At 40.0% G+C, this 16431-nt stretch overlaps 1 protein-coding gene across 1 annotated transcript; it reads right to left on the bottom strand.

The window, feature by feature from the left end:
* Positions 1-4301: 4301 nt before the first annotated feature.
* LOC115773918 (elongation of very long chain fatty acids protein 4-like) lies at positions 4302-13687 on the bottom strand. The gene is made up of 7 exons (XM_030720848.1): positions 13409-13687; positions 11921-12012; positions 11120-11307; positions 9867-9947; positions 7249-7420; positions 6998-7125; positions 4302-5722 (listed from the first exon to the last, which is right to left on the bottom strand). Exons 2-7 carry the CDS (start codon positions 11985-11987, stop codon positions 5417-5419), a joined length of 942 nt encoding a protein of 313 aa, XP_030576708.1. The 5' UTR covers positions 11988-12012; positions 13409-13687; the 3' UTR covers positions 4302-5416.
* Between the last annotated feature and the right edge of the window lie 2744 nt (positions 13688-16431).

The following is a 16431-nucleotide window of genomic DNA, read 5'->3' as shown; positions in this document are numbered from 1 at the left end:
AATTTTCACTCTGTTTCATTGCAGCCACTTGCTAAAATCAAAAAAGTTCATTTTATTTCTCATTGATGTACACTCAGCACCCCATCTTGACAGAAAAAACCCAGAAATTTAGAAATTTTTGTAAATTTATTAAAAACTGAAATATCACATGGTCATAAGTATTCAGACCCTTTGCTCAGTGTTGAGTAGAAGCACCCTTTTGAGCTAGTACAGCCATGAGTCTTCTTGGGAATAATGCAACAAGTTTTTCACACCTGCATTTGGGGATCCTCTGCCATTCTTCCTTGCAGATCCTCTCCAGTTCCGTCAGGTTGGATGGTGAATATTTTTGGACAGCCATTTTCAGGTCTCTCCAGAGATGCTCAGTTGGGTTTAGGTCAGGGCTCTGGCTGGGCCAGTCGAGAATGGTCACAGAGTTATCATGAAGCCACTCCTTTGTTATTTTAGCTGTGTGCTTAGGGTCTTTGTCTTGTTGGAAGGTGAACCTTTGGCCCAGTCTGAGGTCCTGAGCACTCTGGAAGAGGTTTTCTTACAGTATATCTCTGTACTTGGCCGCATTCATCTTTCCTTCAATTGCAACCAGTCGTCCTGTCCCTGCAGCTGAAAAACACCCCCATAGCATGATGCTGCCACCACCATGTTTCACTGTTGGGATTGTATTGGTGATGAGCAGTGCCTGGTGTTCTCCACACATACCACTTAGAATTAATGCCACAAAGTTCAATCTTCATCTCATCAGACCAGGGTTATTATAGTTAACGAAAACGAACGAAATAACGAAAACTGAAATTGAAAAAACATTGTCGTTAACTGAAATAAATAAAAACTATAATTAAAAGGAAAAAACGATAACTAATTAAAACTGAATTGTGAGTTTACAAAACTAACTAAAACTAACTGAAATTATCGATAAACTGACTTTCATTTACTTGTTTTTTTGGGTTTTTTTTAAGCCTTGTGGATTGATATGAAATCATTGTTTCCGCTCTCCGAGTTTAAGCTGGGAGCGCCACAGGACAACTGGGTGAGTGCGCATGTGCGTGCGCTCACCGCGCTGGTCCGCAAAGTAATGGCTGCGGTCTGCCGAGTCCCGTATGGAGGTTCTTTGAGTACAAACACCTGCACACGACCACAAGGTAATTAACACACACAATCCAGCTACACAAGCATAAATGCGGACATGAGGTCGGCAACTTCTGTAGGTTGTGTACAGAAGCCGCAAAGACCCTGCAGGTTTAATTAGCGAGCATCTAACCAAGCTAGCTCCTAAACAGAAGCAGCTTCAGGTGGTGAGAACATCAGGATGCAGATGGATTTGAGCTTTGACTCCTTCAAAGAGTTTGTTTTTGTTTAACACCACATGTAGGCGTTATTAATCTACTGCACTGATGCTGAAGTTTATTGTGGAGTTTATTGTAGAATTTATTGAGTTTGGGAGTTCATGTTTTTCTTTGTTTCTCTCTGATTATGCTCATGTGTGTCCTTAATATTACACAAATTTAGCATGTCTTGTGAACAGTTGGTTGTTGACTATATTTCTTTAAACTGTATCTTTTGTCAAGTTTTCATTACACAATAGTCACTTTTGCGCCTTGAATCTTGCACCTGATCAGGTATGAAAATACTAAAACTAATACTGAAACTAACTGAAACTAACTAAAACTAAGCATGAAACCAAAAATAAAAATGAGCAAAACCACTCTGAAAACTAATTAAAACTAACTGAATAAGAGAAAAAAAAAGTAAAAACTAACTAAAACTAAACTATAATGTAAAATCCAAAACTATTATAACCCTGCATCAGACCAGAGAATCTTATTTCTCATAGTCTGGGAGTCCTTCATGTGTTTTCTGGCAAACTCTGTGGGTTTTCATATGTCTTGCACTGAGGAGAGGCTTCCGTTGGGCCCCAACTGGTGGAGGGCTGCAGTGATAGTTGACTTTGTGGAACTTTCTCCCATCTCCCTACTGCATCTCTGGAGCTCAGACACAGTGATCTTTGGGTTCTTCTTCTCTCTCACCAAGGCTCTTCTCCCACGATTGCTCAGTCTGGCTGGACGGCCAGTCCTAGGAAGAGTTCTGGTCGTCCCAAACTTCTTCCATTTAAGGATTATGGAGGCCACTCTGCTCTTAGGAACCTTGAGTGCTGCAGAAATTCTTTTGTAACCTCGGCCAGATCTGTGCCACAATTCTGTCTCTGAGCTCCTTGGGCAGTTCCTTCGACCTCATGATTCTCATTTGCTCTGACATGCACTGTGAGGTCTTATGTAGACAGGTGTGTGCCTTTCCTAATCAAGTCCAATCAGTTTAATTAAACATACCTGGACTCCAATGAAGGAGTAGAACCATCTCAAGGAAGATTAGAAGAAATGGACATCATGTGAGTTAAATATGAGTGTCACAGCAAAGGGTGTGAATACTTATGACCATGTGATATTTCAGTTTTTCTTTTTTAATAAATTTGCAAAACTTTCTAGATTTCTGTTTGTTTTTTTTTGTTTTTTTTGTCAAGATGGGGAGCTGAGTGAACATTAATGAGAAATAAAATGAACTTTTTTGATTTTAGCAAATCCCTGCAATGAAACAAAGAGTGAAAAATTTAAAGGGGTCTGAATACTTTCCGTACCCGCTGTATATCCAGTGAGGGTACTGAGTTAGTCACTGGTTGTGAGATGCTCCATCAGATGTGTGTTTTCTCTTACATTAATTTTGGAGTCTTAGTTGCACATTATTATCTTCAATTTTATTTACATTTTTACACATGGTGCCAACTTCTTTTTGGAAACAGGTTTGTATTACTGGGCTCATCCCACCTCCAAGTAATCAAGAAATATAACTGTGGCCCAATAGAGGGTGCTCTACATACACAAAACTGCCTCTGCGGAAGCGCTGAGGGTAATCTGTCTCACAGAGACGGGGAGATTGCCAGTAAAACACTGACTGTTTCCACTCTCTGTTCAACTACGAGGAGCTCCTTAGTCATATAATTGCTAATGAGATGAGTGAGAGACAGGCCAGGTTTGCATGGATTTAACCCTCATCCGGAAAACTGACCCTTCACCCTCCAGCATACTGGCCCTTTTGGGTCAGTATGCTGGACATAGCTTCTATTGTCTGTGCTTAGCTTGTTACTTTAAGTTCCACATCAAAATGTTGACATAGTGGTCCATTATACGCATATGCATATATGTTTTTGCGCCTTTCTGCAGCAGCAGGTTTGCAGGTTATAGTGTCCTGCGCTAAATGCCTTTGATAGAAAAGCCTTGGCCCTTCTGCAATCCTATTAGTCCCTGGCTTAGATCCTTCTGTGTCCCTGAGGAGGACAAATACACCGCCTCTCACTCATCTTACCCAATCTATCATTCACATCTATGCTCTTCTACCTCCTTCCCCCTCCATCCTGATGCCATCAGTGGAAAAAATATAAAAATAGCCACTGGTATACAACAATAAGAAAGGAGTTTAAAGCAGTGCATATGCACTAGGATGGAGGGCTAGGAATGTGGGAAAAGTATGTAAGGAAAACATGGAAAAAAACACAAAAAAGGATGCAAAAAAAAATGCAATTGATTTTTCAGACATGTTGTCATGAATTATAGCATGAGCATCAGCGGAGTCTGCGGGACAGGAAAAGGCATAGACAAGGAAAATGATAGGGCCTAAATAATTGAATAGATGCCATTAGTGACTCACAATGTGGCGAAAGAAGACTGGGTTGTAGTTTGCTTGTTACAAGAAATTCATGGTGAGTGTATGGGAAGAACATAAGGGTGATGAGAATGGTAGTCATGAATCAGGTCACTAAATTTGCTATTTAAGTAAAATATTTTTAAGGTGTTAAGTCCGTGTACTATAGTCGTTCACACTAACTTAACTACATTTCAAGGCCAAATATTAAAATACAGTTTGAGAGTTACAGTAGCAACCTGGTGGCAGATTAGTGAAGGCTTCTCTTTCAGTGACCTGCTTTCCTGAGTAACCTATGGAGTGACGTGGAAATAAGCTCTTTTGGAGCTAAAGCCAATTTGCCCCCAAAGATTAGGGCAGATCTGTCTGGGCAGGCCAAACACACGCCCTACCTCTGCCTCTCTCTCTCACACTCACACCTTTCCATCCTACAGATAGAAACAGGAGAGATGAAGTAAGTAGGGCAGAGGGTGAAAATTGGAGGATGGAGGATGGGAAAACTTCAGGCTGAGATTAATGGGTTTAATCTAGCTTCTAGGTGTTTAGTACATGATTTGCAGCTAAATGCACAAACGCTCACACTAAAACTAACACAGAGACACACAAACACAGCCTATGGGATACTGACACTGTCTTTATTTCAGTTACATGTGCAGCCAGGGAAAGCTGTGTCACCTTTGTTTTAATAAGACGATTCTTTTCCTTAAGAAAAAGCTCTTTTCAAGACGAGTTTCCCCTTCAGTCCTACGTGGCAGTGAGACAATACTGAGCTGTACATCAATCTCTTATTCTTGCACATCAGCTACATTGCACAGCAAAAAGAATTAAATCATGAGGACCCTCACAAAAGTGTGTTATAACAAAGATAATCATAAATTAGCATTGACTCTATAAAAAAACTAATTTCACCCTCCCCCCACAAAGTGTTTAAAAACAGCTTTTTAATCCACAAAGAACATAAAGAAAACAGTGTATCACTCTGTAAATGCAGCACAGGTATATAAGTCTGAAATGACGATAAAATGTGAAGTGCGTTACATGTTGTCTGGTAGATGGAGCCGGTGACTGCAAAATAGGTAAATACAGCTGATGGCATATGTGAGTGTTTTGTAGAGATTTATTTATTTATTTTTTTTGCTAACCATGTTTAGCTCAACTAAATATTTGTAAACATTGATTACCCCCCCCCCTCCCCAACCAAAAAGAAATTTAATTTAACTGTTAAATTAATTAAAACTCTTTTAGAGCACTAAAAAATAAATTAGCATATTAAACACTATTAAGCTTTAAAACAGTGCTGGACTCCAGAGTACAAAAGTTGGAGGTGAATTCTGGTTGCAAGTAAGTGGATGCTGAGCAGGTTGCAGTCCCTTTTATATTTTGGTCCTAATATGGTCCAAAACAGAGCTGGACAGAGGAGCGGGGAGGCCTACATGAACAGCATTTTTCTTATCTTGATTACAAAAAACAAAACAAAACAAAACACTGTTATGGAGACATCCGACACTCGTCCTCTCAAAACCAGAACCATTTACAGACACACCCATGAATACACACTGCTACCCATTCACCTCATCAAGTTGGTCCCAAATCACATCCATCCACTTAATTTGCAGGGATGATCATCTGGTTTGAACTCTCTGTTTATCCCTACCCTCCCCTCCTTTCTTCTCTGGCCCGTACAAAACAACTGTCCGCTTTATCGCAAAGCAAGCCCCTTTTTCCTTCTTTAATCCCTTTTTGCCCTTCCTTTCTTTTGCCTCTTTCCGTTGTCCTCTTCCTCCTCCTCCTCCTCTTCCTCCTCCTCCTCCAATTTGCTATGACCATTAGTCACCATGGAGGAGCCATTTGTGATGGGCTTCCCTCCTTTCCGCAAAGAGGCAGGCTTGCGTCGGTAAGCGTGGTAGTAGAAGTTGGCGAAGAGGATGATGAATGTGACAGCGTAGCCAATCAGGGCCCACTGCATCCAGCAGGGGAATGGACAGCCGCTGTAGAGGGAGTGGCCGGCGTGGCCGATGGTTACGTGGAACTGGATCTGTTGACGAAATAATAAAAAGATGTTGTTACAGCAACAAATGTTACTGAAGCAGTCACATTCAACACAAAACTCTGTATCCTGAGAATTTTTTAATTTATAGAGTACTACCCATTTAAAAGCTTTTTTATAGGAATTATCACTGAAACAGACAGAAATGAACAAATTACTAAGCACTGGCACATTAACTGCTTAACACTGCAGCCTGAGTATGTCTTATTTGTCTTTCTCAGTATAATCAGTGCTAAAGGTACTTCTGGTTGCTCCCTTATTCCCAGTGGGTCACCACTGTGAATGGATCTGCATATCTGATGTGGCACGTTTGGATGCCCTCTCTGATGCAGCCCTCCCATTTATCCAGGCCTGGACCAGAACCCAGAATGGGTTTGTGTCTCCGTCTCAAACCAGGAATCCTTCTCATGTTAGGATATTGTGCTGACTACCACACCATGGAGCCCCTACAAGTATAATCAATGCTAATAACATTTATTTTTGAGAAGCATATTATCACTATATTGGAAGATTACGCTATAAAGTAATGTGATTCATATTGATACAATAACCAATAACATTAATCTTTCAATTGCAAAAATGTAATATATTATTTCAGTTTTTAAAGATTTTCTAATATGAGATTATTATTCCTTATTAGTCCCCATCTTTAGAATAAAGAATACAATAATTCACTGTCAACCTATTTGCAATAATAAATGTAGCTGAGTTAAAGAGACTCATTGCTGGTGGAGAGGTCTAATTAAGTCTGTAAGAGTTCAACAAATTCAGATATAGTTATTTAAATAAAATATATTTAGTGCTTATTTTTAAAACATTTAAAGCAATTCTTTACTAGCTCTATGTATAAAGGGTATTATGTTTTAGGACAGTGAGATGACTGTGGCAAACTCAGTGTTGTTGACATCTCTGCTTTTTTTTTTTTTTTTTACAAGTTTATTATGTTCCTGTTCTGCAACAGGCATAAACTGAATATAGGTGCTTCATATACCAGCAGATCAGTGGCTCTATGGATAATAACCACTGTTGTGATTAGCACTTTGAGGTAAGTGAAACCTTAAGTGTGTTTCTTTCTCCATGCAATCATCTCGAGTAAAGAGAGAGAGAGAGAGAGAGAGAGAGAGAGAGAGAGAGAGAAAGCAAGAGACTGAGAGTAATAGCCACCAATCACACCATGTTAGCGTACAAATTACTGGCTAAACTTTTACAGCCAATAAATTCATGTTATTTAATATATTTTGCATCCCTAAAAGTACCACTCACCATCTGGATAATGGTGAGGTATTTCTTCCACCAGAGGTACTTCTGCATCTGAGGTCCCAAGGCTGCCAGGCCATAGTACCCGTACATGAGGACATGGATGGAAGAGTTGATGGTTGCACCAAAAAATGCTGTGAAAAGCGTTACATTTATATCAGAGGTAATAGTGGATGTATTATTATTATTATTACTAAATAGCTATCATTTCCAGTTCCAAGTACAAAGACAAGCTCTAGTCTGATCCTTTGACTCACATTGTCCACCGGGGACCCATTTGATTCCAATCCACCAGAGGATGAACATGGTGCAATGATGGTAGACGTGGAGGAAGCTGACTTGATTGAACTTCTTCCTCAGTATGAAAAAGACTGTATCCAAGAACTCCACTCCTTTGGAGACGTAGTACCACCAAAGAGCTGAGGCTATCTAAAGAAATAAAACGGGGCAAAAAGGTCCTATTTAGGTCATAGTCATCTCTTTACAACCTCTTATTCTTTTCCTGCAAAATGAAATAGTAACAACTCTTCTGCAAAGGACTGTTTTAATGATTACATGGGCCTAAGATAGCTGTAAACTGAACCAAGGGTGACTGTAGATGGAATAATACATAAATATCACTCATAAAATAACACAACATATATGATCATATATTTAGCGTTATTGGTACAATATATATTTATATTTCTTTACTGGTGAACTCTAACTGTATTGGTATTCTCAGTACACAAATAAACGAGACAAATTCTTAGCCTGACATCCTTGTTTCCTTTGTACAGATATACTGCTCAAAAAAATTAAAGGAACACTTTTTAATGAGAGCATAGCATTAATTCAGTAAAATATCTGGGATATTGATCAGTTAAGTAGCAGAGGGGATTGTTAATCTATTTCATCTACTTTAGTGTTAATGAATTGGACAATAGGTGCACTAATGGGGCAACAATGAGACAACCCCTAAAACAGCAAAAGTTTTACAGGTGGAGGCCAATGACATTTTTTCTCCTCCTAATATTTTCTGACAGTGTTTTTTTTTTTTTTTTTTACTAGCTTTGCATTTGGCTAAGGTCAGTGTCACTACATGGGGTGATACGTGGACCCTACAGAGTTTGCACAGATAGTCCAGCTTCTCCAGGATGGCACATCAATACCATAATCACACACACACACCTATTTGCCTATTGGCAAAGGGATGAAATTTTGTTGTAAGACTTCTGTTTTCTGGCAATATCATTGCCAGAAAGTTTGCTGCATCTCCCAGCACAGTCTCAAGAGCATGGAGAAGATTCCAGGAGACAGGCAGTTTCTACAGGAGGACCTTCTACAGCCCTGTCCAGCGCTCCTAGAGGAGCTGGACAGGGCTGTAGAAGGTCCTTAATCTATCAGCAGGACCGGTGTCTGCTCCTTTGTACAAGAAGGAACAGGATGAGTATCGCTAGAGCGCTAGTAAAATGACCTCCAGCAGGCCCCTGGTGTGAAAGTCTCTGACCATATGATTAAAAACAGACTTTATGAGGGTGGCCTGAGGGCCCGACATCCTCTATTGAACCCTGTGCTCACTGCTTGGCACCGTGGAGTCTTACTGGCATTTGCCCTAGAATAACAGACTCAGCAGGTCCACCACTGGTGCCCTGTGCTTTTCACAGATGAGAGCAGGTTTACCCTGAACACGTGACAGATGTGAAACGATTTGGAGAAGTCGTGGAGAACGTTATGCTGCCTGTAACATCATTCAACATGACCACTTTGGTGATGGGTCAGTGATGGTCTGGGGGCAGCATATCCATGCAGGGTCACACAGACTTCTACAGGCTAGGCAAGGGCACCCTTGGTATTAGGATGAAATCCTACGCTGGTCCAGTGGGTTCTGGGTTCCATCTTGGAGGATGAAGGAATTGATAGGTTGATCATTTTCATTTCTATCAAATGATGCGGCAGCCTTTCATTCCTAACAGTCAGTATGGATATCCAACATGTTTTTATTTCCCTTTGAGAGCTGATATGTTTTTCAAAGTGTTACTTTAATTTTTTGGAGCAGTGTAGTAGACAATCTTTAGATAAAGGAAAAATGAACTGATTGATCACCAGTAACAACTGATGGGCTGTGGAGAGATCAGAAAACCAAATATTCTGTAGATTCTTTGCTCTAAGTAATCCCATTATATTAAAACCGAATGACAAATTCTCTCTGTATGTTTTCCTATTTAACTCTGTTACAGTACACATGCCTGTGACACACACGCACACAGTACACAAGGTTGCTCTCTAAGCCATCTTGTTGTGGCCTCTTTTATCCCTTAGTAAGGCCATCATGAAATAGCAAGGCCTAAAGGTGGAGATGGGGCGGAGCTTAAGGGTGGTGAGACTGACTGGTCCCGCCCCTCTGAGTGTAGGGCCAAAGCCTCTTTGTGCTGAAATCAGTAGCGTTATAGCGTATCTCTCAGCCCTTGCTCTCCTTCATGCTCACAGTGATATATGTATATTAAACTATACTATAAGTATGTGCTTGCTCATAGAAGGTTGTTTTGATTGTTGGGTTTTCTCTGTATTGTAGGCATATAAAGTGCCCTGAGGTAACTGTTGTGATTTGGAGCTATATAAATACAATTGAAGTGAATTGAATTAAAGAAATGGAGATCTTCCTTAATCAGCAGTGGATACATGTCAATACTGCAGCCCCACTGCTTTACAAGGGATTAGTAAAAATTTAAAAATCAATGTTAGATTAATATTTTTTCCAAAAATATCCGGTTCAGAGGTTAATTTTGTGCACTGGATGTTCATATACTACCTTTGAGATGTATGTGTGTGGGAGGGAACCTACCACACACATACATCTCAAAGGCAGTATGTGTGTGTGTGGGAGGGAACCTACCCTGACTTCATTGACATCATTCGAGTAGTTGACAGGCTGACAGAGGTAGCTGTACCCGGCTGCTCTGGAGCCTAGTAGGAGCTGATGAGAGGACACAAACCACAAAGACAGAACAAGGATGAGAGCAGAACAGTACACATTTCCTGCCTGTGATCTGGCGAGAGCAACAAGCACTGCAGCAAATGCAAGTCATTCCTGTCCAATTACCCCTTTTTCATGAAAGCAGTGTTAAAACACTAACAGCAGAGAGAGCAAGACCTGCAATTTATTTCAAATTATAATAACAAGGTAAGCAGATACTAATCTGGCTCAAAAAGGTCAAATTAGTAAAAGACATTATGTGCACCTATAATTCACATGAATATCCTCTCTTCTGTGTCTTTCAGAATCAGATATGTTTAGTAGATGCACTGCCATGTGTGGAATGCAGGACTCTGGTAATGTAAATTGCTAAATATGATGCCTTAGTTGTAGTCATTTATAGTCACATAGATTTTAGACGGATTAAAAAAATACGTATTAAAAATCTATTTTCTCCTACATCTTAAGCTTCTAATCGAGTGGATCTATGACACAACAAATTAAATATTTATTTATTTGTTCCACAGTAAGCTTATTGAGTGCCATGCAGCTTCTCCTCCAGTAGAGGGTAAAAGTAGTTCAATGCACATGATGTAAGTACAAGAGAAATGAGGCGATCAGTGAAGCTACTTTGAACTTCCTCAGGTCAGAGTTTTGAAAACTTTGAGGGGATCAAAATGTTGTCATTTGGTCAGCTTGGTATAGTGCCTGCAGAGACAAATGTTGGGGGCTTCACTGCAAACATGTTATGTTTGCATTCTTGCTGATATAAAAAGGAAGAGATAGCTACAAAATATTGCAGCCGCTTCTGACTTGTGAAGACAGATGTTATTAGAGCAGTAAGATTACGTTGAAATAGCTTCTCTCTATTGGCAAAGGGATGAAATTTTGTTGTAAGACTTCTGTTTTCTACAATCTTTAAAGCCAGATGATGAATTCACTAATAAGAGCTACAGAGCTACAGAGTTTGTGTCATAATTTCTTTAATGAGCTACAAGGTATGCATTTATAAAATACATAGTGCTTTGTAAAGTTTTTTAGTATGTTTGCTTGTAAGTTTGCTTATCAAATACGGCATTTTCAGTTTAGTTTCTGCCAAGAGGGTCTTTTCAAGATCTAGTACCTCATCTTTAAACTATCATCTGTCCTTCAAAGACTACAGTGACACTAACCTCTTTCGCGATGTAAAAGTTGAGAACCACCATGCTGAAGTTGTAGACTATGAGGGTCTTCCTGAGTGTATAGGGCTGGCGATCTTGCATGTATCTAGGTCCCGCCCACAGGAAGATCAAGTACAGGCAGCTGATAGCCAGAGTAGGTAAGGGAGAGGACATCATCGGCCACTTCTCCACCCTCTTGTCTGATGGGTAAAGGGTTACAGTTCATGTTAATGGTGGAAAACAATGCAAGGTACAGATGTAGAAGTTAAGATGCATCCAACAGAAACATTATTAAGCTCATGTTATAAATTTCATCCACAAACCCTCACAATCTTCATTAATCTCTTGGTATTTTTGTGTGAAACAAGTGTTTTATTTAGGACATAGGCTGTACAAGCTATAGTTTAGCATTATGATAATTTTTAGTTTATTTTTTGCAGGTTTTACTTTTCTTCTACTCACATTTATAGAAAACATCAACAAAAGGGACAGCACAGAGGATGTGAGTACAAGGTAAAAACACACTTCCTGCTTCAAATATAACCTGCCAAATTTATTTATGTAATTCCTCTTTAACATCAATGCTAATATATGAAAATACACACATGCAGACATGTAACCACACTTGCCACGCGTCAAGTATGTTTACTTTGGTAGTTTTCTGTGCACTCCGTGTACTACGTACAAGCAAGAAAATCTATACATTACAAATGAATGCATGACGATTAAAACAAGGGACATTGTATCCACTATTAGGATTATGCAGCCACTGTTGAACAAACTGTGGTTTTCAAATGAGAGATCCCAGCTTACCTGCTATAGTAAGGCTCCATTTGTAAAACTCTACAGTGTCATTCACAAGATGTGTTACAGCCTCCATGGCTCTGCCTTTGGTATAGATTACACTGTGGTGGAGAGCGAGAGAGGCAGAATGTCAAAATCAGTTAGAGTTACTCGTGCTGGCATTTAGTGTATAATATATGTACTTTGCTTAAACTACATAGGTAAGTGATGTCTGGACTAAACTCAAACATTTCATGTTTAAAGCAGCTCCTGGAGTCAAAGCCTTTAGTACTGGCATTATCATGTTGATGTGTAATACATAACTCAAGCAGCTAAAAATAAATGCCTAGTGAAGTTTTTCATTTCCACTCTTTTCTCCATCGAAGGTGCACATCGGTCACCTCTTTACAACAAACTCTCCAGAGGAAATTAATGCACTCTCCATCGATTCTTATGATTGTTGGCCAGCCCCAACAGTTATACATAACTACAGGAACGTGGATGGGGTTTACTGGGTAACACATGGGCATACAAATAAAAAACAGACACGTATAAGACAGTAATAATGCAGAAATTGATTTGTCCCATTGATTAGACAGCATTACATAACAAAGCCTTTTTATCCACTTGAGAGCTGAGAGCAGGTGTCTCTATATTAATCTATAATTAATCCGATGCGTCAGATTAGCTGCCCTTTAAATAATTAATTGCTAAATGTACAGTAACTACTGTCCACCAATGAATGTTCAGTGGAAGGAAAACGCTCAGTGTTGAGCGCAGCGTTGCTCTTGGGTTGTAAGGACGACTTAATCTGCAGGATGGACACTGTTGCAGGACTTCAGAATAATAACACATCCAGTCAGGGTTTAGTTTAGCCGCAGAGGGCCGCGGAGGGAAATCAGATAAGAGAGGGTTAACCGGGTTTGTGCACGAACAATAAGACTGGAGCGCATGTGTCAGCAGGTTTCGCTCTGACCGCTCAAGAGGCTTAAATTCAATTGATCAACGAGCTTAGATGTAGGCCTAAGAACAAATGCCCAACCATTTGACAGCCTGTTGGATGGTCATCTCTACATGTGCTATGACATGCCGAAAAAAAAAAGAGAGAGAATACAACGTGCACACTGCACAGCACTGGTATTGCAGTTTTATTCTCATTATTGCAATAATGAGAATAAAAACAATAAACAGATTGCCCTATTTATTTTAAAAGGGGTCCAACAAATAATTAACTCTAGTGAGCTTTATTATAATAGTGGTAACAGGTGGTAGCTGAAAGCTGCGGAGGCCGGATATTATAATTATTAGTAGCTCTAAGACTCAAAGAGTCTCCATCGTGTGTGAATAAATGATTTCTGGTAGACAAAAGGCTGGACCCCTCTCTAATGAACTTCAAAGTAACGCTCAAAACTGACAGTTTTCATGTTTAACACACTCAAAAGGACTCAATAAACACAAAAGCCCATTATAATAATACTTAAAACCCACACAACATTTAAGAAAGGTGCTGTTACTTACGTCCTCGATATTTAAAAGCGTATAATGACATCCGGTGCAATATGATGCCAAACTCCTTTCCTTACTCTTTCGCTCTTCTTCTTTCTCTTCTTCTTCTTCTACCTTTACAGCGTATCAATTCATTCGCCGCTCCGCTTCCAGTTCGACATCAAACAGCAAATTTGGCAAGAAACTAAAAAAGAAAGGCAAATGAAAATCTATGACTAAGACTGGCCCGTTAAGCAGTCGGTCCGTGCCGGCCGCTCAGCCGCATCTTCTCCCAATCTCCTGGAAGCAGAGAAGCCAGAGCACATTGCGCATGCGGGAATTGGTTCTCGCGTCTCGCGCGTGACAGACGCTTGCAGCTCAACTCGTGGCCGTGCGCGTTGTTAAACTTGGGTATTTACTCCGCGTGCATACAAACAATTAGACAGTTAAGCAGCAAAGTAGCTCATTACGTTTCCGATTTTTTAATAAACATAAATAAACTGATATGTTTTTTCCTTTCCACAGCCTAAAACAACTCTGCAGGTTGCCAAGCTCCTGAGAACGTCCCTGTGCGGGTTTCTCCACTAGATGGTGCTGTCAGGCTATCGTTGGGCCTTCAGTTCACCGTCCGCCTCAGCGCGCCAGCTCCTTTGCCGCTGTATCAGGAGAGTTTCCTCTGAAGGAAAGCTGGCTTCTGCATTTTGGTTGAGCGAAATTCCCTTTTCGCTCTACCAAAATGTACTGCCAAGGCACAGCGTTAGTCACTGAATTAAGGTGGTAATATGTCACTGTCAGAGTTTGTTAGGTTAGCTGTCATAGCCTAACCTACAAGTGAAAATTAGTTTTGACTGGTGTGGCAGACTGTTGTTTTGGAGAATCCAGTGTATTTGAACAGGCTCCATTGCTGCACCTTTTCACAGTCGTTTATGAGCTTTTCTATGAGGGTGACAGATCCAGCTGGATGGCACTAACCTGACCCCAAAACCAAAAAATGCTGTTGGCATCCAGAACAGTGAGACATGTTAGTGTGTTCCTCTGTGTGTGTGTGTGTGTGTGTGTGTGTGTGTGTGTGTGTGTGTGTGTGTGTTTGAACCAAGCTACAAGGAACAGGTATGATGGGTCTGATTAATTCCTTTCTCTCAAAGTACAAATGGACGTCTTTAAATGTAAATGGATGTTTGCTCTCAAATTGTTGCAGTTTGGTTAAATGCCGTTTGATATCTTATAAATGAAACTAACACATACATATTCACATGTGTGTCTGTGAATTTAATCATGTCTACAGCTGCAGTTTGCCATATCCCTAATAAATACCTTAATCTTCAAAGAGTGACAGTCATTACTACCCTCTGAATTTGGCATTGAGAAGTATATGCAGAATAAACTGAACAGTGGAGTCAGTCTAAACAATGCGTGAAACAGCGTGCTTCCTCTGGTGCAATTTATTCAAATTTGCCTCGATGGTTTATTTGCATGACTGCTGTTGCACTGTTATTATGGTGCTTGCAGTTATTTGCTCAGTTAACAAAAGACCTCTCATTTTTTAAATTGACCATTTTTGCAGGCCTGCCTTGCCTCAACCTCCCTGGGATGAGAAAAATAACTTTTGCCTGTGCTTTCTTATAGTTTCACTGTGTTCTTGTGATTACAAAAAGCAAAACGCAAGGGTTAGCCCCTTGCCTTTCTTTTGCTCACTAATTCTTTTAGTATTGCAAGAAAGAAATAAAGGAAGTTGATCATAATCTTCCTTCCTTTTTGCTTGTTTACTGCAGATATTTCAAAATTTGCAATCTACAATACATCTGCAGCCAAACTGCTGCTGCTTTTTTTTTTTTTTTTTTGCCCCATCTTTTAGGTGGTGCAATATTTCAGAAGAGTTTGTGAAATTCACAGGCTGTTTACTGTGGGTTTAACCTCTGTTGCAAAAAAAACCACACATATGCACACACATGCTTGCTTATCAGTTTGTTTGACACTTATTTTTACTTTCAGTGGCAAATGCACAACGTGAAGGAGGCACTTCGGCTGTCCTGTAGTCAGAGATGTCACAGTTTGGCTTACAGATTAAATATATTTAATATCAGCACAAACTCTGAATATTGCTCAGACAGCTTTTGTCAGCTACTGTGCACTGTTTCTCTGTAAAACAGCATATTTCATGTGACATTCCCAAAAGTCCTGCTCAGTCTCACTAAAATGTGGCTGTTTTTCTTTCTGGGGTTTAAAATTTTAAAGCATTAACATGCTATAAAGAAGTGCACCCAGGTATGTTTTATACTACACGTACTTGAGTTTTGATTGTCAGATGAGTGTGACAGTGGCTCCATAGTAGAGGTTAAAGAGAATATGTGCTGACTAAACTTCCTGTTTTCACCCTTCCTTTTTTCTTTGCTGTCATGTTTGCTCCATCTCTCATCTCACTTCACGCACAGCCAGCTGTATATTGTGCTTTCACTGCTTGTAAAGTTACCGTCTGCTGATCTCACACACTTTTATCACACTTTATGGGCTTCATATTTCATGCAACATCTGGCAGTGCCATTTTCAAAAAGGCTAAATATTCCACTGTTTCCATCTTAGCAAATGCCAGAGCACAGACATCTCTCAGAGATATATTAGTCTATGATTTATGCTGGAACACTCTGTGCACAAACCACCAAACTCTCTGGAAGGGAAATTTCCTTCTGTAGGGCACATTCACAGCCAGCAACCTGGGTTAAACTATTTTCCACATACCTCTGGAGCGGCTTTAAAAAGAAAAAAAAAAAAAAGTCTTTTGGGAATACCAATTTTCCAAAGAGTTCCCCGAGTACAGGGAGAATTTCATGCGCTTGGGGCTCTTGTAACTGGGATAGGCGGGACGTCAAAACTGCCAGCATGAAGTATCTATTTACTTTATATTTGCAGGAAAAAGGTCAGCACTGGAAGACCCTTACTGTATGTACATCCACATGTTGTCGTCATCCTCACACTGGCAGAGTTAATTATGATACTGTGTGAGACGAGTATCACAGATAGGAATAAGACCATAACGCAGTCAAGATGTCCGGCCTCTT

This window comes from Archocentrus centrarchus, chromosome 24, assembly GCF_007364275.1.
Source record: "Archocentrus centrarchus isolate MPI-CPG fArcCen1 chromosome 24, fArcCen1, whole genome shotgun sequence".
Classification (NCBI taxonomy): Eukaryota; Metazoa; Chordata; class Actinopteri; order Cichliformes; family Cichlidae; genus Archocentrus; species Archocentrus centrarchus.
Note: the sequence above shows the minus strand (reverse complement) of the source record. Positions and strands in the feature narration are given on the sequence as shown.